The sequence below is a fragment of the Varanus komodoensis genome, unplaced genomic scaffold (assembly GCF_004798865.1).
Source record: "Varanus komodoensis strain SLA01 unplaced genomic scaffold, ASM479886v1 scaffold101, whole genome shotgun sequence".
Classification (NCBI taxonomy): domain Eukaryota; kingdom Metazoa; phylum Chordata; class Lepidosauria; order Squamata; family Varanidae; genus Varanus; species Varanus komodoensis.
In genome coordinates this window covers 282045-309094 of record NW_025335275.1, presented here as the reverse complement: position 1 = coordinate 309094, position 27050 = coordinate 282045, and the positions used below count along the sequence as shown (strand labels likewise).

Below are 27050 nucleotides of genomic sequence, written 5' to 3'. Positions count from 1 at the left end.
ATCGTCAACAGTATAACCTTAGAAATGAAGAGTCCCTAACTCTCAGCCTCACGGATTAAAATTTGCCTGGACAGCCATCTGAGTGGGATGGTGTAACTTGGTGTCCTGCAAGAGAAAGGGGTTGGACCCAATGGCCTTCATGGCCCCTTCCAACTCTACTATTCTATGATTCCCCATTTAATCATTTGATGAGTCAAAACACTGCAGCTCTATTAAATAGTGAGTGCTGGAGAGTACAAAGCAGAATAAAGGCAGACATGAAGGAAAAAAGAATTGGAAACTGATTTGTAGCCTGCTGCCTCCAAGCTGCACCTGCTGAAATTTCCTCTTTTGGACAACTGTTTAAGATATAGGAGCCTTGTCCTCTATTGCATCTGGCCAACTTAAAACTCGTCTCTAAAAGCCAGTTTACTGTAATTAATCCAACACCATGGAAGTGAGTGATTAATGATAACAACAGAGACATAAAAGCAATGCATCTCTTAGCTTAAGATAATATAGGTTCCAACAGCTTGTGTTACAACAGATGAAGGTGGGCATTGCCAACAATGGAACAGCACTAGGGCCTATCCTTTCACAAAAGATCCAGGACAAACTTTTCCCGGTCTGCACCATGCATTCTGAGGTTCCTACTGAGAAGGAGTCCAGAAGCTTTTGATCCTCTAATGACCACAAAATTTGCACTATATTCTTGGTAGCTTTTGGTTTAATTACAGACTGGCAGAGAAGCATTTCCTGCAGTTGCTGACTAAGAATAATGCACAGTAGCGAGGGCAGGTTCACCGTTTCAGCAGTAACGGACAATCTGCTGCTGATTTGTTTTGGCTTACAACTCTCATCTGCTCTAGCTAGCATAGCTAATATTGAGGGATCACGGCAGTTGCAGGCCAAAACATTTGGAAAGTCAGAGCTTGCCCACCACTGCTTTATAACCTAGTACTTAGGACAAATATGCTGGCTTCAGTAGGGTGTCACCACAGCAGGATACTTACAGAAACAGAGGAAAAGCGTGTCCACACACATGGCATACACACTGAAGAATCCATGTGCAATGAGATAGGAGCCCACAATCACAGTCTACAAGAAAAAGCACATAGGCATTTCAGAACTATATTACAACTAGCCAGAAACAGTAAACTTGGAATGGCAATGAAGTTGCCTGCTCTCTTAGTAAATAGCCCTGAATACTATGTTTGTACAAGTCAGCAGCTGACTTTGGGCCGGTCACACCCACTCGCTCTTTTTCTCTCTCTCGAACCAACCTCCCAAAATTCATCTGAGGATAAAACGGATATTAGAAAGAGTCATGTGCACCTTGTTTTCCTTGGATAAATAAATGAAAAAATAAACTCCAATATAATTTTCACTGCGGATTATATCTCTCCCCTTTCTTCTTCCCTATTAAGGAAGAAATCCCTCTGATGGGAAGATGGATAAAATACTATAGCTATAGTGGAGAAGAGATGAAGACTTCCCTTTGCTATTATTAGATACTGACCAGAATGGGAACCCAGTAATAGTTGAGAGGTGGTGCAGTATCTTGAATCAGTTTTATTCTCTGGGTGAAAAAGAAGAAGGCAAGTATACCTAAAGAGAAAGGAAAGACAAGCCATTTCATTTCAAACATTTCAACTACACATATTTCTTTAGGAGCTATTCTATCTATATCCTAGTATCTGGGTACCTCTAACAGCCATTCCCTTCCACCTTTCCAAACTGTGGCTTGGATCTTGTGTTTTGTACCCACATGTTTTGGGAAAGAGCCATGAGAAAAGCGAGTAAATGCAGAAAAGAGAGTGTACAGCGGCCTTCCACAGCCTGGATTACAACTCCTGTCATCTCCAGCCAGCATGGCTATACATCTGGAGGTTAGGAGAAGGCTGGCCTAGTGGAACTTACTAACAGAAAGCAGTTCGTTCCTGCAAAGGAGAGAGGCAGGGACAGGGACCAGTACCAGATGTAGCCAAGGGGACAGATTCTACCTTGGAAAAGGAATCTGTCACTCTCCAGGCGGGGTGAACCATCTCTAACCACTCCCACCCTCCCCAACCAGTATGGGCAGCTGAGCCATGCTGAGACAGCTGCCGCAAACACATTCATCAGTAAATATGCTGTGGCATTCAATACACTTGAATCTAATGGCTCCACTGAATAAATGCTCAAAATAAGCAGCCAATTAAGAGATCAGAGAGTCCTATATAGGACTATTGGTAAAGTTTGTTAAAAAAATAAAAAAAACATATGGGGAGGTCAGTAAGGGGGAGTTGTAAATAAGGAAGATTTGAGAGAAGGTGCAAAGTATTGGAAGTCTTACCAACACTTCCTACAATCAAGAGTTTTCCAAGGAAAAGCAGGAAATCAGTGACTTTATCCAGAACAGCTACCCTGAAAACACAGAGGAAAATTGTAATTTTCTAACTCGTCCCACATGTGTGGAAATAGATGTTCTAGCAAGTGCCTACAAGGGGTTCTAGTATGTCTTCAAAGAAATGTAAGATCACAAGACTCAGCATAATAAGTGTCAACACTTATTTTACTCATTTATTAGAATTTACATACTCACTTATTTGCTAAAAAACCCATCAAGGTGGAGTACAACAATAACTTAAAAGAATAAAACAATGAAGAACAAGAGCATTTAGATGGTAAAAATGCAACACTAAACTTTATATTCAAAAAGCTGAAGTGAAAATATAGAAAAAGAAACAGAGTGAGTTGGTTGGTAACAGCATCTCCACCTGTAGAAAGTGGTTTGAAGATCATGTCCTCATAAAATAATTTTACCTACTCCTAAAAGGAAGGGGTTCTGGTTTGGAAAATCCTTTACAACTCTAATAAAGCTCCCAAGTAAAAACCTACTAGAAAGAGGGGCAAGAGCATTACAATATAGAAACAGAGTCAGAAAGGGACTCCTGGGTCATCTAGTCTGACCCTTGGCTCCAGGCAGCTCCATTCATGACATACCTTCCACGTGCATGTCTAGCCTATCCTTGAACACCCTCACCGATGGGGCCTCAACCACCTCCCGTGGAAGCCCATTCCATACCCTAGGGCTCCTAACTGTCAGGAAGTACTTCCTGGCATGCAAATTGATCCTTGCTTCCCTGACATTGGCTCCAGTAGAACATGCTCTGCTCTCCTCTGCAGGGGAAAGCAGGTCTCTACCCACCTCCGTGTGACACCCCCTCATGTACCTATATGTTACTAATAGATCCCCTCGGAGTCTCCTCTTCTCCAGGCTGAAGAGACCCAGTTCCATCAGTGTTGCCTCATACGGCTTTCCCTGCAATCTGGCAGCCATCCTTGTGGCCTGATGCTGCACCGATTCTAACCTGGCTATATCCTTCCTGTAATGAGGGGCCCAAAACTGAGCACAATACTCCAGTTGTGGGTGTACCAGAGTCATATAGAGTGGTAGTGATACCTCTCTCGATCTAGAAGCCACACTTCTGGCTATGCAACCAAGGGTGGCGTTTGCCCTCCTGACCACTGCATCACACTGCTGACTCATGTTTAGCCTGCAGTCAACCAGCACCCCAAGGTCCCTTTCACAAGTGCTGCTCTCCAGCCACTTGTTGCCCTAACCTGTACTTATGACACCCATTCCTATGTCCCAAGTGCAAGGCCTTGCACTTATCTGCAGTGAATGCCGTTCTGTTATCCTCTGCCCACTTCCATAGTCTGTCCAGAACATTTTTGATCTGGAGTACCTGCTCCTCAGTTGTGGCTACTGCCCCAGTTTTACTATCATCTGTGAATTTGATCAGCAGACTGCTCACCCCCTCTTCCATGTCGTCAATGAAAAGATTAAACAGGATCGGCCCCAGGACAGAGCCCTGGGGGACACTGCTTGTCACTGGCCACCATCCTGATGATTCCCCACTAATGGATACCCTCTGCTTTCAGTCAGTCAACCATGCCCTATCAGACAGTGCATTGGTCTTCCCCAAAACTCCACCAGGAAATCATGCAGCACGTTGTCAAAGGGCTTGCAGAAATCCTGGTAAACCACACCCACTGCATCCCCTCCATCTAGCCGCCTTGAAACCTTGTCATAGAATTCCATCCACAAGGTTTGTCTGGCAGGACATGTGTCTTGACCTCTTTTCTAAAAACCAGAGAGGTGGTGCATTTTATAGTTTAATAGACATGTACTTGTTAACAGACAGTCCCACCACCAAAAAAATGCAGGCCACTTATCTGTAATCAGATTTGTTCAAGTGGTCATCTATCGGATCTCACATATGGGCTTATGTGTCTGCATAGAAAAGCATTCATAATATTCTAGAGCTAGACAGAGCCCCACCTACTCCTCCACACATACTAAGCAATGTTCCTGCCATTATCTTAGTTCTATGTCTGCTATAGCATAGGGGAGAATGCAAGCCATCAAGCACAAAGGGTGAGTTGGTGCACAGAAGACAACTTGAAGAACCACAGTTACAAGTAAGCAACTGCCCTTCTTCTCCGTGCTCTCTGTTACTCTCACATATTGGTGACTACATAGCTTAGGATTTATAAGTGAAAGTTGTCATGTAAAGATGAAGGAGTAGCTCTACCAAATGCAGCACTATTCCTGGTTCTGACCTCTAAGCTATAGTGCTTAATGAAGGTGGATTGCTGAGCTCAAGGAGTTGCAGCACAGAGTTTGGAACGGGTATTCCTCTGATGACTGCAGTGGGGGAGGGACCATTCTTATAGAGCAGGGCTTCTCAAACTTTTCCACCAGGGGGCCAGTTGAAAGCAGCTGGTGCCGGGCGCGGGCCAGAAAGGTGGTGCCAGTGGGGGCCGGGCGCACACGCGTGGCGAGGTGAGGCGAGGTGCAGGCGCGGCGAGGAAATGCAAGGCAGGCTCACGAGGCAGCGGCTTGCTCACTTGGAGATCGTTTTCTCCAAGCGAGCAAACCGCTGCCTGTCCACGCATGGGGCGAGGTGGGCGGCGGCGGGCGCGTGCCTGGGCACAGTGAGTCCAAATGGGCATGGCGGGCCAGAGAAATGGGCATGGCGGGCTGGATCCGGCCCCCAGGCCGTAGTTTGAGCACCCATGTTATAGAGGGTTCTTTCACTTGGGGAAGGGGTTGTAAGTGATCCATTTGGCTCAGCTGTAAGAGGAAGCCGCATGCAGGAGAGTGGCGAGACCACCAAGGGAGGGGGAGTGACTCTTGTGAGGTGAGGTGGGCAGGGCTCAGAACCCAAGAGGCCTATTTTAGAATCAGAACAGCTGTTGGTGGCACTGACAGCACACACCAGCAAGCGATGTGCTAAGGACACCATCCCTTGTCTGAACCCCTTAGTTGCATCCCAGGTTAGCCCTCCTCTCGACCATTTCTAATTTTCCTGAATCTTTCCTTAAAACATGGTGCCCATAAATGGACACAGTATTCCAGGTGAGGTCTGACTAGCGAGGAGTATAGGGGGACTACTATTTCTCGTGAATTGGAAGTAATACTTCTGTTAATGCATCCCAAAATAGCATTTGCCCTTTTGGCAGCTGCATCGCATTGATGGCTCATGTTTAGCCTGTTGTCCACTATAACGCCAAGGTCTTTCTTTTTCAGTTCTGTTAAGCCACGTATTCCCCATCTTGTATCGATAACTTTGTTTTCTTTTTCCTAGGTGGAGGACTTGACACTTGTCCTTATTGAATCTCATTCTGTTGCTTTCAGCCCAGTGTTCAAGTTTATCAAGATTGCCCTGGATCTTCATTCTGTCTTCTAGGGTGTTTGCTATTCCACCCAGTTATGTATCACTTGCAAATCTGATGATCATTCCTTGTGCTTCCTCATCTAAATCATTAAGAAAGCTATTGAAGAGTGCAGGACCTAGGACTGAGTCCTGCGGCACACTAGTTACCTCCTTCCACTGATGAGTACTCTTTGAGTCTGATTTTGCAGCCAATTTTGGATCTACCTAATACTTTTTCCACCTAGTGCACTTTTTGCTAATTTGCTTGTCAGAATGTTGCGGGGCACCATACCGAAAACTTTGCTAAAGTTGAGGCAGATTTCACCCACAGTGTTCCCTCTGTCCATTTGGGGGAGGTTACCCAGTTGAAAAACGGGATTAAATTAGGCTAACAGGATTAGGCCTAAAGGACATGTGAGCCAAGAAGTCTGCCTCCCACCACAAGAAACAACTGGAGACTTCCAGGAAAGCCCCACCTCTTCCAGGAAGTTCTACAAAGCCTGCCTTCCTGGCTCTGGAGATGAGGGACAACAGAAAGAAAAACTCAGAGGAAATAGGATATAAGAAGAAAAGGAAGAAAATCCTACTTCGTATCCCAGAGGGCAAGAAGGAAGATCTTCTGTATATACATGCATGCATACATACATGCATAAAATTTTCATGAAGCAGAGGACATTCCGAAGTGCTACATTTATTGCAGCAGAAAGGAAGGAAATGAGCTACTGGCTGGTACCATGGCTGGCAAGGTTCCCACCAAAAACCCTGCTTAGATCTAGACTGTTTGGAAAGCTATAAACTCACACGTGTAAGTCACCAAGCCCATGAAGAACAGCTACTTGCCAACAGCAACAAACAATGCAGCAGAGATGCAGGCAGAGGAACCAAAACAAACACTGTGGCTAGAAACAGATGCCAACTTTGTCCCTATACTATGTCATTATTAGCCTTTTGGTGCATTCCCAATAAATGGGCCTCTTGAGTTAATGGTGGCCTCAAAAGTGCCTCCTCTGCAGAAAGGTCCACAGAAAGGCTAAGTGATGTAGGGCATTGAAGGTTAACACCATTTCCATTTTGAGCTCAGACTACAAAGAGCACAGGCCACAATTAAGCCACTACTTCTTCCCTTTAAGCCAGTGATGGCACAACTGTCAGTCTGGCAGTAGCATATAGTCCTTAATCCCTGCACACACATTCAGGTTGCAGTGCTTGCCACCCTTCTCAATGCTAAAAGACAAACAGAGGTGTCTGGAACGTGGACATCCTACCATTTCAAACCTGATGTCTGCATACGCCTTTAGTGCTAAGAAGATTTTTCACTGCATGTTTAGGGAGCAAGGGAGGAAGGACTGTTCCTGGTCAAGCCACTTGAAGTTAAATGAATCCACTAATCAAGAGGTATCCACACGCAAGCATCATTGCAAGGGAAGATTCACTTCCATCAGTTTAAAGGAGCTGAGTAACCCCATGCTAAAACCAAAAGGCAGAGCAGCAGTAACAAAATAGCAACTCATTGCCAGCACAGGCTCTCACCTGACGATATTCCTCATGAGCAGGAAAAAGGCATTCCTTGCAGAAGTGCAGAAGTTAGTGCCATAAATAGCAATCTGGGGAAAATCACCAAAAGAACACAGACATCTCGTCAGATGAGAAAAGGCATTAGTTGTCAAGGATCATTCAAGGAACATCAATAAGACATGATTGCTTAAAACCACAGAGATGATTTGCGAGCAGACACTGATCATGACCACCTAACATTTACTTAGTGCCAGTACAGTGTTAAGAAACTCTGACTTGGGCTTCCAGAATGTGGAGGAAGGGAGAAGGAGACTATTCCTTTGCCTTCCACTGTTACCACATCAAACCCTCACCTGAGCACAGCACAAGTGGGATCTGGAGACTTCATTTACCCAGCCATTCTCACCAAACCATCCCCTTCAGAACTTCCTTCCCCTCTCCATTTTATCACATTCAGATGGCTTTTCTTCACCATCTGCAGCCATATTCAGAAGAAACTCTAAATGTCAAGAGCTTATATTTTCCTCGCAATAAGAACCAACTTATCATAGTCTGCATTACCACACTTCAACATTTTATGATCTTCAAAATATGTCTACCATTTCCTAGTGCAGAAAAAGGCTATACTCTCAGGGTAAAGCCCAGTTGTAAAGCTACAATAGATGGCAAAAGAAGAAGGGGACGGCAGAGGATGAGGTGGCTAGATGGAGTCACTGAAGCAGTCGGTGTGAGCTTGAGTGGACTCCGGGGGATGGTGGAGGACAGGAAGGCCTGGAGGAAGGTTGTCCATGGGATCGTGATGGGTCGGACACGACTTCGCGACTAACAACAACAAAGCCCAGTTGGTTCATTTCTGTGGACACCTAAAATGAAACTACATACTTTGAAGAGGGCACCTGTTCAGAATATAAGAATGTATATCCACCAGTTCACTGAGATTTAACAACTACATTACTAGGGACTGTTTCCAACTAATGACAAATGTTTCCTCTGCCACATGGTCATATTCATGCATGCATCAAACATACTGATACAGTGTTGCAGAAGCACAATTAGTCCTTCCTAAGCTTCCTTGCTCCCTGTTGGCTTCCCCATCTCAATAATGACATCCACCTCCAGTTCTCTTCACCAACCTTCTATTTCCCACTCTCTTTCATACCCCCCTTTCGGAGTCTAATTAACGGATATGGTATTTCCCTTTAATTGACCCATAGTGCTAGATGCACAAATACCTCCTCATTGAAATCAGATTCTTTACTCCAAAGGCCATGGATAGCAGCAGCCGCAGCACATTTTATTTCTGATTTCTGATTTTGTGTTTCTTCTTGCAGGTTGATACTGAAAGCCAGCCAATTCACAGGACACCCAAATTTCATATTTGGTTTGCCCAACAGGCATCCTGCCATTGTGTTACAATAACCGTATAGATCAAGAATGGCAGAGCTCGCAGGACACATTCTCCTAAACTATTTAGAGCCTGCTGATAGGGCTTTCCCTGCCCCTGCTAAAAATTACAAAAAAAGTGTTCCCTACCACCTCAAAGTAACTTTGGTAAGACCTCGAACTATTGCTCTTGAGGAACAGCCAACCTTCCTCTGTGCCTCTCAGAGGTCTCCTCATCAATGCCAACATGTGTTGAAAGATCCAATATACGACTTGACGAGAGGGACTGGATGCTGAACCAGCATTTCAGCAGATTTCCCACACCATGGCCAATATGTAGACCTAGCCCAAGGCTTACCACACCTGAAAAAGGCAGGTTGCTTATCTGTGACTTTTGTTCGTCAAGTGGTCATCTGTGTCGCTCCAGGCCTTGCGCTGTGCGGCAATGCCCACACGTGTGACCTAAGAGACCATGAAGAAGAATAAAACTTCTGCAGCTCAGCATAACGGAGTGGGCAGAAGCCCTTCCCTGTCCTTTCTGGGGCTATAGATAAAAGGGATGGGGCTCCCACCCAGTCCCTCAGTTGCCTTGGAGCCAACGTTGTCCCAGGCATCCAAAGGTGCAGGTGACAGCACTGGCACCCTTGCCCAACACCCAGTCCCAAATATATGGCACGGTGAACTGATGACAGCCAGCGGGGTGGAGTGTGGGTTGTGCGAATGCATGGATGACCACTTGAAGAACAACAGTTACAAGAAAGCAACCTGCCTTTCTTCTTTGTGGTTGGTCTCTGTGCATGACACACATAGGCGATTAGCAAGCTTGTCCTTCAAGGATGGAGGGGCTGTTGTCACCAATGAATAGGAGAGAGGACTGCCCTGCCAAACATGCAGTCTTGCCCGGTGGGGACATTGAGTCGGTGGTGTCAGATGAAAGTCGATGGCATGGACCACATGGCAGCTCTGCATATGTTGTGCAGTGGAATGCTGGCTAACTGGGCTGCAGACATAGCTTATGTACACATGGCGTATACGTGACAGCATGTAGGAAGGATGACTCTCACCATCTTGCAGGCTAGGGAGATGGTGCTGGACACCTTCTTGGAGAGTCTCTGGGCCGAGATGGGTTCCCCTTTATTCTGGTCCTTGTAGCAGATGACTAAGTGGTTTGAGCACTGTACCTGTTCAGTCCACTTCTTGAAGGAGGCCAGGGCTCGTCAGACATTGAGGATGTGCAGTGTGACCTCAACCAGGGTGGAGGGATTGGGGAAGAATGCCGGGAGAACAATCTCCTGGTTGACGTGAAAGGCAAAGGTGACCTTGGGTGTGCAGTGCAGTTCTGGGTGGCGGACAGCCTTGTAGCTGGAAGGTGAGGAAGGGGAACGTCAATCCACGGTGAAGCAAGTTCACTGGTGTGAGGGGCCGACTTGATGGCCATCAGGAACACTGTCTTCCACGACAGGAGGTGCAGGTCTGATGTTGCCATGAGCTTGAAGGGCTTCTTTGTAAGAGGCTGCAGGACCACATAGAGGCTCCATGATGGGGTGCAGGAGTGCATTGGTGGGATGAGGTTCTGGAGGCCATGGAGGAACCAGGGGGTTCATGAAAATGGATGACCCCTTGATTGGTGGGTGGAAGTGCGAGATGGCTGCAAGGTGGACAGTCCTCCATCCTGCTCTGGAGCAGAACTGACAGCATTTGGTGTTCTGGGGAGCGGCAAGGAGGTCCACCTCTGGGAACCCCATGCCTCGCACAGGCTGCGAAAGACTGAGCTCTCGAGCTCCCATTCATGCGGAGTCATGGTGGCACAGCTCAGAGTGCCTGCCAGGGTGTTGAGGCGACTGGCAACATGAGTAGACGTGATTAAGATGCCCTTCTCTATGCACCAGACCCAGATGATGGTTGCCAGTTTTTACAGGCGGACAGACCGAATCCCGACTTACCTGTTCAGGTAGTACATGACTGTGGTGTTGTCCATGGCTATCTGAACGTGACATCCTTTCGACGAATCCTGGAAGGAGACAAGTGCCTTGTGTACTGCTAACATCTTGATGAGGTTGATACTGGTCTCAGAGACCCTGTGCATGTATGTTGCCACAGTGCACGCCCCGGTCCATGTTTGAAGCATCCATTGTGATTGTGGTGGAGGGCTCTGGGGGAGAGAAGGGGACCCCAGTGGTGAGGTTGTCCATGATGCCCCACCATCGAAGGAACTACCTGATGGTGGTGGGGGGGGGGTTAGGACAAAGGAGTGATGTGTGAATTGTTGTCTGCAGTGAAGGCTTCCATGAACCAGAGCTGGAGGAGCCTCATCTGGAGGTGGGCAAGTTGCAGCGCTGACACCTTGGCAGCCATGAGGCCTAGGAGCCTGTGGGTGGTGTGAGCAGTGCAGTAAGCCATGGTCCTGATGGACGTGGCCAGTGTCGTGATGGACGTGGCCAGTGTCTCTGCTTGTGGCTGTGAAAGGAATGCCTTATCCACTGGAATGGTCCCACTAGGAGGTCCCTTGCATCGACTCCAGTATAATGGATTTGGGTCTGGGATGCTGACGTAGGAAGGGAAGCAACTTATCTGTTACCTAGCACGTGGACTCGATCCTCCCAGATGTGGCCAGAGCCACTGCTGCGGTCTTCCAGGATTGCTGCACTGTACGCCACAGGCCTGGGAGGAAAGGGATGGAGATGGAGGCCAGGTTGTCTGAGTCCTGGCTGTCGAAGACTGGATTGGCCTCAGGCTTGGATGGCTGGGATGCCTGGAAGCCTAAGTCGTCCACCGTGTGGAGAACCAAATCCATAAAATGTCCCTTCCCTTCAGGTGGTGAAGATGGGTCCAGATCCTGCACTGGGGTATCAGGGGACTGCAGCAAGAGGGCTGGAGAGCCACCTGACTCTCTGGATGACGCATGTTGGCGGCTGGGCCCAGAGTCCTTGGCATGAGGTCAGTGGGTGGTGTGCTCGTGGGGACTGTGGGAGCAGTGGCTGCTGGTGCCCGGATCCCGGCGATGCCTAGAGGGATGGTCCTGGTCCAGCTGAATGCTGGGTCGGTGATGGCAATGGTGAGCAGTGGTGACACAGCTGCAGGGGCGGTCAGTGGGCCTCGAGCTGGAGCCACTGTCCTCCCAGCATCAAGTGGCACACAGCTGGCGCTGGGGAGAGGCTCCTCAGTGTGAATCGGTTGGTGCCGTCCGTCCGTGTGTGCCTGTGATCCTGATCGGCTCTGCGAGGTGTGGCAACGGGGTGCTCCCAACATCAAGCATGATCCTGCGCGCACTGGGTGCTGAGCATCGGGATCGGCTGGAGAGCGCCAGGGATCGGAATCTGCGCGCGGCAGCAAGGCACGGGCAATGGTGGTGAGGCGCGGCAGGCAGTCTGGCGTGGCGGGGGCCTGGCGCCCTCAGAGCGGGAGAAGCCCGAGTCCTCCCACTCCATGCGGCACCTCCATCAGGGCGTTGCTGAGCCAGCCAGAGGGTCCAGTACCCCAGGCCGTTCCCCTGGGCAGGTGGAGTCCAGGGACCAGAACCGAGCTCTGTTCTGTCCTAGTCGGCGAGGGGAGTGCGAGGTGGCCCTGAATTCCCTAAGGAGGCTCGGCGGTGGGTCACAAGGCAATCCAGGCAAGCGGCAGCTGGGAGTTGCAGGCACAGGCAGTGAGGAGCCGTGCACGAGTGGGGAGCCCCTCCGTGGCAAGCGTGTGCCTGGGGAGCCCGGCTCCAGAGCAGCGGGAGTTTCCAGCAAGAGCCTGGGGCCCAAGGCGCACAGGCAGCCATCATGTGGCAAGGCGGCTAAGGACGAGGCGAGGCGAGCCTGGCAGTGCAGCACTTTGCGGGGAAGCCATAGGCTTGCTGGCTCTTCCCTGGTCATGGTCCACTTCTGGCTCTCCTTGGCTGCTCAGGCTCTGTTCTAGAAGAATCAGCCATGCGGAGCACATGCTGCCAGACAGCAAACTTAAGACGATCTGCCTGCTGTTGGTGCATTTGCTTTTTGAATGCCTGGCAGCGTGGGCTGATCTCAACAATGTGCCCCTTGCTGAAGCAGAGGAGGGAGCAAAAGCGGCTGTCTGCAGCCTGCAAGCCACCTGTGCACAAGGCACAGCTGCAAAAAATGGGTCAGCCATTGTCAAAAAAAAGCAAGAAAACACAAGGAGGAAGGGAAAGTAGGAGGGAGCCTTTATCTTCTTCCTTGGGGAGGAGAGGCACAAAGTGTCTGTAGAAGAAGGAAGGAGAGGGAGAGAGAGAGAGAGAGAGAGTCGAGGGAAGAAAAAACTTTATGTAGTAGAAAAGATTTTAAAGGAGTAACTTTTTTAGGGAGAGTGAAAGCAAGGTAGGTGGTAGCACTAGAAATTCTGATCAGCGAAGCAACTGCTCATGTGGTCAAAAAGGAAATGGGGGACTGGGCAGGAGCCTCACCCCTTTTATCTGGAGCCCCAGAAGGGGTGGGGAGGGGCTCCTGCCCACTCCATTACGCTGAGCTGAAGGAGGTTTTTTCTCCAATCAGGCCTTGTGCTGCACAGCAAAGCCCATATGCGTGAATGCACAGATGACCATGAAGAAGAACCTGAGAATAAATAACAAGACTAGAAGTATAACCATTGCATGATGTTACAGCAACACTGCAAGTAAATGTATTGCCGCAAATGTTTACAAGGAATGCTTAGATAACCAACGCTTCTTCAGGACCTCAGGTATGACTGAAGAATCCAGAAAAGAAAACTATCACCCAGCTTCTCCTGCCAAAACTTTTTTGGTCTAGGAAAGGTCCCCATATTGTTGTGAGCATCTATAAATATGCATTAATTCACCAGGTGGTTTGCAAAAGTTTGAATTCCTCACCATAATGTATGCATTCCTGTTCAAGAATTTGATGAACTTCTCGAGGCACCAGAAGCAGCATTTGAGACATGTCAAGAGGAACTTGGCAAATTTGTTCTCAGCAGCTGTTACCAGGAAAGCAGAATAAGAAATTAGGAGTTTCCCCTACTCCCGCTCTCTGTTTGTCAAACTGGAATGAGCCCCATTTATGCAGCTGTTTACATGCAGAAATATTGAATTAATTTTAGAATCAGAATTTGAACTCCTGTGAATCTCAACTTTTATGCCAAGGAAAAGAAAAACTTTTTAATTCTCATTAAAAAAAAAAGTGGAAAATGCAAGCTACCACTTTGGTTGAAAATTAACTTAGGATATTACTCAGCATTCATGGCAATGAAGAAATCCTTTCTGACCTGGTGATCTGTACATGTACAGGATTCAAAAAAGGCTCTAGTTTTCAGGTGCAGAAATTTTCTGAGCCTACTTACAGTTCCTTCCTACCTGATGTGTAGCTATGTTTTCTCTCACAATTTAGCTCTGTGGCAAAATCTTCCTGACACTAGAGCAAAGATTTGGGAAAACTTAAAAGACACTTCTGCAGAAGCTGGCAACATTTTGTTTTTATACTGGATGAGAATTATAACCTTATAGACTAATCCACAGGCTCTCAGGCAAGCCATAACCTTTAGCAACTACTCAGGACACAAAAATATTCCTATAAGAATACAAGAGGAATACAGGCTAAAGGATCAGAAGGAGATCGCATTTCTCATTAGCTATTAAGGAAAAGAAAGTCTGTGGAAGACTTTTGTAGATGGAAGGTTCCAACTTAAACTGGGTAAAATTACTTCATGCCAGCTAACCCCACTGAAACAAGAGAACCCTCATACCCTGCCCTCAGTTATTTCCCATTCTGTACCTTTTAGCCTGTGGTCAAGGTACTCCAGAATTACTCGAATAATCTGGACAATAGCAAGAATCAATGATCCAAAGGCCAAGGATCCAGTGTGATACCTGCCAGAGAGAAAGTCAGAGCAGAGAAATTGTCTGAGTGAGACTTCCAGGCGTCTGTGAACTTTTCGTCCATGGAAAAATACCCAAGCCCTTTGTCCAGTTTGCTGAAGCAGCCTGCTTTCCTAGCCATATCAGCCTAAGTTCCCAGAGTTCCATTCTCAATGCTAGAGACCATAATAGGCTACACAGCAAACCTGCAGAGTCCGCTGGCCTGCTGCTATTACTCAACTATCCCCACTGGATTTAATTATTCAGAAGTTCCTCTGCCCTGTGCATGACCTCCCTGCCCACCCCACCCCAAACCCTTCTAGAGACATGTCAGGCATTTCTTGAACATGGTGTTTCCTTGATATTTATGGCCTCCTCGAACTGCCTTGGAACAGCCCCACTTACTTTAACCAATCATTGAAAGTAACCATTATTCAGGTCACACTGTGTTAGCTCCAATGAGACCAGAGCTCTTCCTTCTGTTACAGGGGCTGAGGTCTATGCCGTGCCCAACTCAGCTAAGACAGACTGTCTAGTCAGCACACAGATAATCTAATGAGCTATGCTCCTCACTGTATATACTGATCCCCCACCCCCCCTTCCCTATTCATGAAGCATGTGGAGACTGCCGGCTGACAAGGGCTGACATTTCACTCTGCCCTCCCTGGCCTCTTTACCTGAGTGCTCGGCCAAAAGAAGAGAAGAGGGGGAATGCTGGCATATCATCAGGTTTCTTAAAGGCCCAGTAGTAGGAGGCAAAGGCCCCAGCCAATGTGACTTGGCCCAAGGCAATAACAAAGTTGGCCAGCCAGAAGAACATGAAGACATTGTAGATCTGGAAGATGATGAGGTATTTGTGGTAGGCAGTCTCACCACCATAGAAGGCAAAGAGGCAACGAGAGCCCGGGCACTGCTTGGTTATGTTGCTAATATTGAAGGTCTAAAGGGAGGAAGAAAATGACAACTGTCATGACTCTAGAAACAAACAGGCACAGTCGGCTCCACTCAGGCTCCTTGCTTGAGAACAAGGATCAATTTGTCCCACATTCTATCTTAGAAATGGATATGGGCACATATGGTGCAATCCTATGCAATTTTGGATAGAAATAAGGCTTACAACTCACAGCATGCTAGGATTGTAGACCTTTTTCAGTCTAAACTTGCATAGGAGTGTTCCCTTCCACACCTGTTCCAAGGCAGGACAATAGCAGAAAGTGGACCTACTCCTGCATTAAATGCAGAAAAGAAAGGTGGCCACCAATATTGTCATGTCACCGTTTTGCCTTAAGATTCCCCTTTTTCTTATCAAAAAAATGCATGTCAAAATTTTGATGAAAACATGGGTTTCCCCAAGCAGGGATAATTTTGTAATAAGCTAGCCCCTGGGTTACAGACAAGTTTCATTTCCGAGAACATCCTTAAGTTGAATTCATATGTAAGTCGAATCATGTATATAAAAAGAATATAAAACACTTAAGAAACACTTTCATATATACTAAAACACAATACAGCATTTTAATAATGATAATGCAGTAATAATAAAGCACCTATAGATGCTGAAAATAGAGAATCTTCATGTGTATAGGTATACAGTACAGTTCGTAAGACAGTTTAGATAGAAAAAAATAGCAAAAAGATTATTAATGGTTAACACTTCTTGAATGTTAAGAAGTGTTAATGTCAGGCTTAACATTAAGCCTAACATTAACTGGATGATGGTGGAAATGGGACTGGTGTTGGAGAGGATGGAACTGGTGCTGGAGAGTTCAAGTTTGATTGTGTTGCTGGAGGGGGGCGGGTTTTGTGTGTTACCACTGGAGTTGCTTTCTAGTTCTGACTTTGCTGCTTCTCAGCACTGCTTTCCCCCCCTCCTTCCCTTTCTCTCCCTTCTTCCTTCCCTTCCTGTTCTTCCCTTCCTTCCTCTCCTTGCTGCCTGGTGCTCACCACCTGGTGAGGATATGGTGTGACCTCCAGATTTGGTCATTCATAAATATGGGGTGGTTCATAACCTGGACATTTGCAACCCAGGGACTGTTTGTGAAATCAGCATTTCAGACTTTGGGACAGCACCACTTCAGACAATTTTGAAGCTTTTCGTGGGTAGCTTCCCTTTTCTATCTCCTGAGGTAAAACCAAACCAATAGGGAGCCATTTTTTTCTACTCAAAGCAGCAGCAAATCAACAGACAATTACAGCTTTGACTTACACTATGTAGAAAAAGATCTGTAGGAAATCAAGAACATCACACTGTCTCGTTTATTCATAGGGAGAGGCAGGAAAGACTCTGGGGGCGGTGGGGAGATGGCCGCAATCACAGTCGCCACCCAATGCAGAGTTCACGACCTGAGTCAAATTTTTTATGGAATTTTTGTTCGTGAACTGATTCGGTTGTGAACTGAGGTGTTCGTGAGCCGAGGTACCACTGTATATCTCTTTTCTAGAAATGGACACAGATGGCATACCAGGCAAAGCTGGGGCTCAGCTGTCACCAGGGCATCTAGGGTCAAGGCCAGGTAGCACTCCCAAACTATGAACTGTGATTTCCTGGGGAATGCTAACTCATGCAGTCCATGTTGAATCTCAACCCTCAGATCAGCTTTGCTGATTAGGAGGCACTTCTGATGTGTTAGAATTAATTTTCAATCTGGTATCCCCTGCCCAGTCTATACACCAGCTAAGAACTTCAGCAGTCTCCATGGAATGCAATGGAAATCAGAGATAAACTTGGGCATTATCTGCATATTGATCACACTCAATTCCAAATCCCTCAACAATCTCTCTCGGCATTTTCATTATCATGTTGAAGACACTGGGATATATGGAAATGTTTCTTCTAAATTCTTTCATTTTGAGCTCATGTAATAGTTCCATTCACATTCCACAAAATAGCTCAGGGTGGTTCACATGGGGTTCTCATTTTGTCCATGCAATAACCCAGTGAGGCAATTTTGGTTAAAAGAAGAATATTCATCCAGTGAGTTTCACATCCACACATGTATTTAAATGCATGGCTTTCAATAAGCTCACTTTTACACCCCACACGGTATCTTCAACTGTTGTGGTATCTTAAAATATAGCTAAAACATAAGCTCACATTTCCCCTTTCCCAAGGGACAACAGTGCATGCCTGTTGCTTTTGCACAGGAAGGCAGTGGAAGGGCATCCCTAAAAATCCCATTTTCCAAAATTGGTACATATCTGCAGGGAAAATGACCAGACTCAGGACCACATGTGATGCCTGGCAGTCTAGAGCAGGAGCGTCTGATAGGTATGGCTCCTGGAGTACCAGGGTCACACAGCTCAGTTGCAACTGTGCCTTCTAAACAGGCTTCAAGAGCAGCCCCATGGAGGGAGAAGAGTCTAGTAACTGTAATCTTTGTTTAATGTTATTGTGCCTATTATTCAATAGACTATTACTAACTAAAATACTACTTCAGGCTGTTTCTCACCTCTGGGTTACAGACCATTCCAGCATATCGGCATTCTGTCTCATTAAACACCTTGTAGACAGCTTCATTAGAGGTAGACAAGAAACTGGAAGGAGTCAAGGAGCTATAATACATAGCATTACAGAGCCCATTCCTGAAGGCCTAAGACAAGCCTCTGAGAACCAGGCAACAATCAGCCCCCATGATCTGTTTCTGCAAGTAGGGTGGGGGAACTAAGGAAGGATACACAGCTGTGCTGGCCCAGTAAGCAATGCAGAGACACACGAGGAAAAACGTGCAGAGGGGGAAAAGCAGAGATGTCATGATGTGACCAATGGCCCTGCCAGGGGGATGGGGAGGTGGAAGGAGAGAAAAAGAGCACATAGGTTAGTTTCAAGTCCTCCGTCTGTCCAGCCACAACAAAGCCATCTACAATATTTGCTCTTTGGCTTCCTTGTTGGACATGCTTCTTGTCACATCCACAACCAGAATAATTAATCAGATTTTATTCCAGAGCTACTTTTCTACATGCTCCAGCCACTCTCACCTCCCACTTCTCCTAGAAATGAGTATTCTATGAACTCTTCCATACAGTGTGCTATGTTTGCAATAGACACTTTAGCTATTTCAAGGCAGGTAGAAGAAACAAAGTTATTGAGCTGAATTCTGAGACTTTCCTCTGTCTCGCTGCTGCTTGCAGTCTTGCTAGATTTTCTAGCAGTAATACAATCAAATAGAACAGCAAACTGTCTCTGTCAAATTGCAAACATTTCTGAGGACAGGGATCACCTTTGCAAGATTTATTTGGCAACAGTCCATGACAGCCTCACCTGCTGGCTTCTTTGATCAGTGCAATGGCAATGAGGATCCTTTTGCGCAAGAAGATGAGCAGTAAGATGATGATAACCTCTACTATGCAAAGGATTATCACTGGACAAGAAAAGAGAAGGAGATGAAGTGGAGGAACATGGCATGTGAGTCCCACTACTGTTAGGTTCCACTGAGCGGAGGAAAACCACTGACTGGTGACCTTGAAAGATTTTGGGATAATTCTACAAGGCTCCTCCTTCTCCCGATCTTTTAACAGCACATAGGAGTACCCAGCCAAGAAAGAAACACACTCATTAGTGGGGATACAGCAGATCAATAAACTTACTGAAGGCCAGCCAGGTTTGCTTCAGATGCAGATAGACACGGAGATCAGTCTGGAACCCAAGTTCCATCAATGAGACATCAGAACCAGCCTGTCCTTTCAGGTGGGCATATTCCATGTAACAATGGAAGATTCCTGTAAGGCGAAGAACAGTACTGTTGACAACGGTTTTGGCTTAATATCATCAACAAACTCAGTGGCTGGAAGCTTCCCCAAAGATGCTTCCAAAACTGGAGGGTTGAAACTGCATGGGAAACACATTTAGAAGCACTGATCATATCAAAGGCTTAAGGACTAACAGTGCACCCAACTCAGCCCCTTAGACTTTCTCCAACTTCTTGCGTTCGGGTTTGTTGCAACATTTCAAGGAAGCTGCTCACAATTTGTAGAGATTTCAAACGGTACAGTTTGAGTCTGAGACTGCAAGGCACTTGAAAGTAGGGGAAGCAGAAAGAGAGAAAGGGAGTTATATTCAGTGTAAACAGCAAGATGCTGTTGGGCAGAGAGGGGGATATGCTTTAGAAATGGAAAACACAGCACAACACTAGACAGGGTTGTAGTAGATTACCACATTCTATCACTCCTGCTTTGAGGAGTTGTTGTTGCGTATGTGTGTTGTTGTTGTTGCTATTATTTGCAATAACCATGCCCATACTGATAAGGTGTTTGTCTCAAGTCACCAGTCTCAGTTGCCATTAGAGATGCTAGAAAAATGCATGATGGATTCCAGTTAGATCAGCATTCTATAAATTCAGCCTGTGGATTTCATAGCAGACTGTTCTTTTCCAACCTGTGGATTCCAAGTTGCAGGCTGGGTTTTTTCTCCACACTATCCTAGATTTACTCAAGGACACATTTGCAAATGAACAAAAATAATGTTCAAAAACAATTCTGGCACAGAACTGATTCACCAGCTACAGGAGCAGGTCATCTTGTGCATGCAAACGAGGGTCTCTGTAGAGATCTTTCTGACAACAATTGAGTTGCTCAGCTAAGCAGCTATCCATACCTCTTTCTCAAGAGAAGAGAGGAGGCTATGCCACCCTCCACATCCCTGCTCATCTTGCCTGAGTTCACAGAGGAAGTGATATTAAACATTTGCACAGTAGGGTCTGTGGAAACCACCTAAAGCAATAGAGACAAGATCCAAAAAATCACTGCAGTCACCCCACTTATGGTATCCACAGACCAAACTGCACCAAGGGACTTCCAGAAGAATTATTAGCTCAAGCAAAGGTCACTTGTGCCACCTGCCACAAGCAGTACGGGGAGAAGAGACCAGCACTAAGGGTGTGCACCGAGGCAACAGTGGGGAGAGAAATACAGTGATGGGCTAGACCAGTGGTAAACAACCTGCATGTCTTCCAGATGTTTTAGACTACAGTTCTCATGATACCTGATCATTAGCCTTACTGGCTGGGGTTGACAGTTGTCCTCCAAAATATCTAGCAGACACCAGGTTGCTTAGACCCTCAATGAGATAAAAGAGCTTCACAGCAAGCATCCTCTTCAACCAGACTTACCATATCCAAGCACTAGGATCACCAGCACAATCATTACCCAGACCATGATCCCTGCCAGAAACCGAAGCAGGACAATAAAGATGAGACTGACCACCATGGCAATCACCAGACCTCTGCAGACATAAGACAACAGGAGAGTTCTGAAGTAGCGTTTGCATTACCAACCATGACCATTGCCTTCACCCACCTCCCTATGTTCCTATAATCCAACGTTCCTTATCCTATGCATAAGAGAGCAGCAGTGGAGAGCTGCCCCAGAAATATATACTTAAAGGAAAAGGAATTGTCACTTTGCACCATAATCAGTGTTATATATTCTCTTCATATGCACCATGCTGTCCATGTTGTGGAGTGTTCCTCTTCTTTTCTAGTAGGGCCTGGATCTAAAACAGCGCAGGTGACAATGGATTATCATGATACTAAGTATCTGGCAAACACGTAACATGACATCTGATGCTGGAAGTGAATTCCTGAGCTGCGCTATTTAGGTTTCATGATAGACTAGGTCATCAGTCCTTTCCCCCTAGGTTCCAGTCATGCTCCCCTAAAGATGCATACATTCATTTATATCTCACCTCCTTCTGTCACCGAAAGATTTTAAATTCGGTAGCATCAGCAAGCAAAAATTATGATGTAGAAATAAAACAAGTCTGTTCCAGCTATGAGAACATTTTATTTATTTTTATTTTTCGATTTATATCCTGCCTTTTTCCTCAAAGGACTCAAGGCAGCTTACATCATTCTCCTCCTCCATCTTATCCCCACAACAACCCTGTGAGGTAGGTTGGGCTGAGAGTCTGTGACTGGCCCAAAGTCACCCAGTTGGCTTCATGGCCAAGTGGGGACTAGAACCCAGATCCTCTGAGTTCCAGTCCCATGCTCTTAACCACTACACAACTCCAAATTTAATTTGAATCCGCATATCTTTTTGATATCTGTGTATCTTCCCTTTTTGAACAAGGTATTGGAACAAGTGGTGGCCAGACAGCTCCAGGCACTTTTGGAGGAAGCAGATTATCTGGACCCATTTCAATCAGGTTTCGGGCCAGGGTTCAGGATGGAGACCGCCTTGGTTGCCCTGTATAATGACCTCTGGCAGGAGATGGACAGGGGGAGTGCGACCCTGTTGATTCTTTTAGAACTCTCAGAGGCTTTCAACACCATCAATCATGGTGTTCTTCTGGAACATGGGTCCTCAAACTACGGCCCACGGGCCACATCCGGCCCGCCATGCCCATTTATCCGGCCTCTGCCTCAGAGGTTTTGGACTCACTGCGCCCACAAGGCAGTGGCTTACTCGCGCAGAGATCGTTTTGGACTCGCTCAGAGAAAACCATCTCCACGCGTGCCTGCCACCGCCTTGCCTCACCATGTGCATGCCCCCTGCCCTTGCCCCCTGCTGGCACCGCCCTGCCAGCCCATGCCCACAGCCGGCACCTTTCAACTGGCTCCATTGAAAAAGTTTGAGGGCCCCTGTTCTGGAAAGTTGACTGGGTTGGAAGTTGGTAGCACTGCTTTACAGTGGTTCCACTCCTACCGGCTGTGTCTGGAAGGTGGTGCTGGGGGATAGCTGCTGTGCCCCATGGTGGTTACGCCATGGGGGTCTGCAGGGCTCTATATTATCCTCCAGGCTGTTCAATATTTATATGAAACTGCTGAGAGAGGTCATCAGGTGGTTTGGGCTATCAGCAGTACTGGTTGAGGGCCAATAAACTAAAACTCAATCCAAGCAAGACAGAAGTATTGTTGATTAATGCTTTGTCTGGCAGATTAGATGGCCATTCTCTTGTCACATTTCCCCTGAAGGGCAGGGTCCACAACTTGGGAGTTCTCCTGGATCCAAAACTTTCATTGGAGTCTCAGGTGTATTCAGTGGCCAGGAGTGCCTTTTTCCAGCTACAGTGAATATGACAATATGACAATTACAGTCTTATCTGGATAGACAGCGCCTGACCACAGTTACTCATGTGCTGGTAATATCCTGACTGGATTACTGTGCCCTACACATAGGGCTGCCTTTGATGCCAAAGACTTCAACTGGTTCAAAACAGGGCTACACATTTGATGTCATATATCAGTTTGCATGCCCACATAACGCCTATTCTGCATAAATTACAATGGTCGCCAGTTGAAGCCTGTGCCCAATTTAAAGTGCTTGTTTTAACACAGAGAGCCCTAAACAGCTTGAGACCTGGTTACTTGAAGGACCACCTTTTCCCATATACTCCTAGCCCACTTATTGAGATCTTGGAATGAGGTCCTTCTGAAAGAGCTATCCCTAAAGCAGAGGTCGGCAACCTGCAGCTCCGGAGCCGCACGTGGCTCTTGAATCCCTCTGCTGCAGCTCCGTTGCCCAAAATATGCGTCACAGCTGCCGATCTGCGACCGAAGCTCCAAGTTACAAAATACCAATAGGTGATGATGAGGCATCTACTCAGGAACCCTGCGCTAGCAGGTTAAGTAAATTGCGACATTGCAGGGAAAGAGTAGAACAAGCTTCCTGCAGGCTCTCATGTTACACGAAAGGTTGCTGAAAAGATTCTCTTTGTCCAAATGTAATCTCCTTCCTCTGAATGATAAAAGCTGCGCTTGGGACCTGTCACAATTCACATCTCTTGACTGTTTATCTGCTAATCAGTCACTAAACACACCTATATATATCTGCGACTTCCCCCAGTAGGCCAATCATGGATAAATCAAAGAAAGGTTTCTGAAGAAAACCAAATGTTTAATGATATGTGGGTAGATTCATTGGCTTTTACTGCTGATGAACTTATGCGGTTTGCTGTTTAATGCATGCAGCCCTTTAGCACTGACTTTGACTCTTCAGGAAGCTGTTCTCCTATTCAAAATATATGAAAGGAGTCCTACCAGTTTATAATGTAAGATTAAAATGTAAGATTAAAAATAACAGTTTTTAGTGACTGAACAAGAGCTGTAGCTAAATCGTAATGAAGATATACATAGCATTAAGGTAAAAAACGATATATGCAGTGTTATCTTCATTTTAGATGTCAAAAGGGTTTTGCAGCTCCCAGTGTTTTCTTTTGTGTGGGAAACGGGTCCAAATGGCTCTTTGAGTGTTAAAAGGTTGCTGACCTCTGCCCTAAAGGAAGTAAAAGGGATGGCAATTAGAAGGTCTTCTCAGTGGTTGTCCCCCCACCTTTGGAATAGGCTTCCTAAAGAGGTCTGCCTGGCATCATCATCATTTTGGTGCCAGGTGAAAAATGACTTCTTCTGTAGGTATTTCAAGATCTGATTTTAAGACCTGATTGTAGGAGCTCACTCTGCTACCAACAGGTTTCCCCCACCCTTACCCCTGTACTTAAAATTGTACTATTGGCATGTGTGTTTTTTTATGTTAGCTGCTTAGAGAGCCCATAGTGGGCTATTCAACAACCTAGAAATGTAAAAGTAAACACACACACACAAACAAATGAATAAATAAATATGCTTGATGCAGTCAGTGTGTGTTCTTTGACACAGAACGTGAAAAGTCCAAACCAAGCCAGCTGCAACATGCGGATGCTTGCTGTGCTCCTACTCTGCCAGTTCGGTTGATAACACTTTTGCTAAACAACTAAATAAATTATCTTCATAATTTATTTAAGTCTGGCCTACTCAGCCATTTTGCTTCTTTTAGTGGAGCGGGCATATGAGGCTCTTGAATTCCCACATGTAGAGTAAAACACTGGAACTTTCCATATACATGTGCTCAGGAGGAACAGCACCTTGTTCTGTTTCACTCCTTAACTCTTCCTTGGTCTGCCTATCGGAAAGTTCTAATCCCATCCTATGTGTTAGCTCGGCTGTTCAATTCTCTGCTCACATGATTATCCAATACCAGGAAGCAGTGTAATCTTCAAAGATCTTCATAGCCACTTGTCTTGCTTCCAGAACCACATTTGCCTTTCTGGAATTAAAAACAGTAAGAAGTGAAAAGCAAAGGATGGGGTGAAGAAGAGATTTTTCAAAGTGACACAATGGTGCTCAGAGCACAGTGGGGGCTCCCTGGATAGGAGTAAGCAGTTTTTCTTTCCCTAGCCCAGTTTGACTTGGCTGAGGCTCTGTAAACATTTGGAAACTCTCTGTTGCTGTGCTGCATGACTGGGGAAGGGGTTTGGCTGGCCTATGTCACTCACTCTCCAGTATTCCCAGTTCCATGTAGTCTAGCATCTTTTAAATTGTCATTGTTAACATGATCTAGAGCACAATTAGGGAACCTGTGGCCCTCTTGAAGTTGTTGGATGACACCAACTACCATCAATGACAGCAAGCATAGCCAATTATCAGAAGTAATGTGAGTTGCCCCTCAAGATATTGTTGTACTCTATGCACCTAGCTCTGAGCTAGAGCTTTATTTCCAAATACGAAGTGCTTACCTAATTCTCAGCTTGTTCTATGCTAGTCTAAATCCTGGACTTAGGATGGAACCAAACAGCAGTGGTTCAGTCAAATATCATGATTTTGTCTTATTCCTTCCTGGGGAAGGCTGTTTTTGTTCTCTTTTTTATCTTACAACATAGCCTTGACCTTGCCAGCAATGCCTACTGTTTGCCATTCCCTATGGGTATATATTTGGATGCCTCAAGAATCCCTGCATTACACTTTCATTGTTTTAATGGTCATGTTTCTAGCCCTTATGACAATGAATAGACACTGAAGATGTATGGACTAATTAAGATATATAGGCCAGCTCTTGCTCTGTCTTACTGCTTATCAGGATTGCAGGAGCTCCATTAATTGTGGCTTGTTCAGGCTACTGAGGGTGCCTTTAATACTGAGCACTGAATTCCAGTTCAGGTTGAGAAAAGACATGGTTTGCAAACAGGAAAAGCCCCCAGATATATAGCACATTCAAAGCACAATAGATCAAGAGTCAGGAATAATTTCCATACTGCATTACAGTGTTTGCAGAAATCCAGTAAGGGAATCTGGAAATCCATGTGACTAGAACATGGAATATAGCAAAACTACTAACAGAAGAACTGGATCTTTCCTTCTGGGAAAAGAAAAGCTCTCTTGGTTACACATAAAGGACTATGAGAGTAGAGACAAGTTTCCCTAAATGATTAGCAGTGACAAGCCCCAGTCCTTCCTCTATAAGCCAGAACCCTATCCTCTTGTCTTGGCCACAACACTTGCTTACCTAATGTTCTAGTTTCTGCCATTCTGTGACAAAAACAACAGAACAGACAAACCTGCACGAGCCCTGAGTGACAAACCACATAAACCAAGCAACAGAAAAGTGTAATCAGCTTATACAGACTAAGCCCCACTTCCCCCTTGAACACACACACCGGACTCACTTGGCCCCTTCCACAAGATCTGTCACATTCCTTTTCTTTCCTCTTCCATCATCAAAGGTTGTCTCATTTCCAACCATGATTATCCCTTTCTTAGTGTTGATTGCAGGCAAACATCTGCGAGCCACTGAGGGTCACAACAAATAAGAGAGAACTAAGCAGCAGGGAAGACCAACAGCCCCTTCTCTCCCTCTTTCTCCGCTTAGGAGGCTGATAGGAAAGGTCCATCCTGTGATATCACAGGGAAGAAAAGCATTAAAATTCCTCTAACCAAGTTCTCACATGAAGGCAGGGTGCTTACCTGTAACTGTAATTCTCTGAGTGGTCATCTGTGCATATGAGCTCTCGGGCCTGCACGGAGGCTATTTTCAGGAAGCTTATATAGCTAAGTGTTCATTCTGGGCGGAAGCTCCTCCCTTTCCTGTTCCTGAAAAACACGGAGGGGGCTCCCAACCATTCCCTCAGTGCCTAAGGAGATCAACATAGATCTCTGGACTGTGGGAAAGGAGGAAGAGGTCCCAGCCCAGTCCAGCCACATGCATCTGTGCAGTGTGCGGGAGAACCTATTGGAAGGATGACAGTAGCTGGGGCTGGAGGGTTGGTTGTGTGAATGCACAGATGAACACTTGAAGAACAACAGTTACAGGTAAGCAACCTGCCTTTCTTCCTTCTGGTCTCTGTGTATCATACCTATGGGCAATTAGCTAGCTTACTATATGAAAGACAGAGGGTGCTGTCACCACTGCAGGATAGAGAGGACTGCCCTGCTGAGAGAGCAGTCTGCCCTTGCACAGGCATCTGGTTGGCAATGTCAGACAAATGTCAAGTGTATAGACCACGTGGCAGCTCTGCAGACATCCTGCAAGGGGATCCAGGCAAGGATGGCCATGGATGTGGCTCATATGGAGGGGGCCCTGGGTCACATGGTGAGTTGCGATGGTGAGCCATCTCATGTGCAAGGAAGATGGCACTGGAGACCCACTTGGACAAAGGAACAGCTGGGGCCAGCAGCAGAAAGGCTCTGCCCCAGATTTGTAGAAGGCGTGGGCCCTCCAGACATTGAGCAGATGTGGGGTAGATTCTAATGAAGTAGATGGATCTATTAAAAAGGCAGGGAGGAAAATGTCTTGGCTAAGAGGTGGAACAGTGAGATGACTTTAGGTAGGAAGGCTGGGTCCAGCCAGAGAACAGCCTTGTCCCTATGGAAGGTCAGGTAGGGTGGGTCCACTTAGGGGGTGCTGAGCTTGCTGGC

The 27050-nt window shown here is 46.3% G+C and overlaps 1 protein-coding gene across 4 annotated transcripts in view; it reads right to left on the bottom strand.

Moving 5' to 3' along the window:
- SLC44A2 (solute carrier family 44 member 2) overlaps positions 1 to 27050 on the bottom strand; it is an 80213-nt gene that overhangs the window by 13309 nt on the left and 39854 nt on the right. For all 4 annotated transcript variants that reach the window (XM_044419279.1, XM_044419281.1, XM_044419280.1 and 1 more), the window contains exons 8-21: positions 25802 to 25925; positions 24322 to 24405; positions 20493 to 20605; positions 18973 to 19104; positions 18647 to 18746; positions 18064 to 18156; positions 17838 to 17922; positions 15066 to 15328; positions 14306 to 14400; positions 13408 to 13511; positions 7215 to 7288; positions 2315 to 2385; positions 1499 to 1587; positions 993 to 1077 (exon numbers count right to left, since the gene is read on the bottom strand). In XM_044419279.1, the coding sequence (XP_044275214.1) occupies positions 993 to 1077; positions 1499 to 1587; positions 2315 to 2385; positions 7215 to 7288; positions 13408 to 13511; positions 14306 to 14400; positions 15066 to 15328; positions 17838 to 17922; positions 18064 to 18156; positions 18647 to 18746; positions 18973 to 19104; positions 20493 to 20605; positions 24322 to 24405; positions 25802 to 25925 (1512 nt within the window). The remainder of the gene's footprint in view (positions 1 to 992; positions 1078 to 1498; positions 1588 to 2314; positions 2386 to 7214; positions 7289 to 13407; positions 13512 to 14305; positions 14401 to 15065; positions 15329 to 17837; positions 17923 to 18063; positions 18157 to 18646; positions 18747 to 18972; positions 19105 to 20492; positions 20606 to 24321; positions 24406 to 25801; positions 25926 to 27050) is intronic.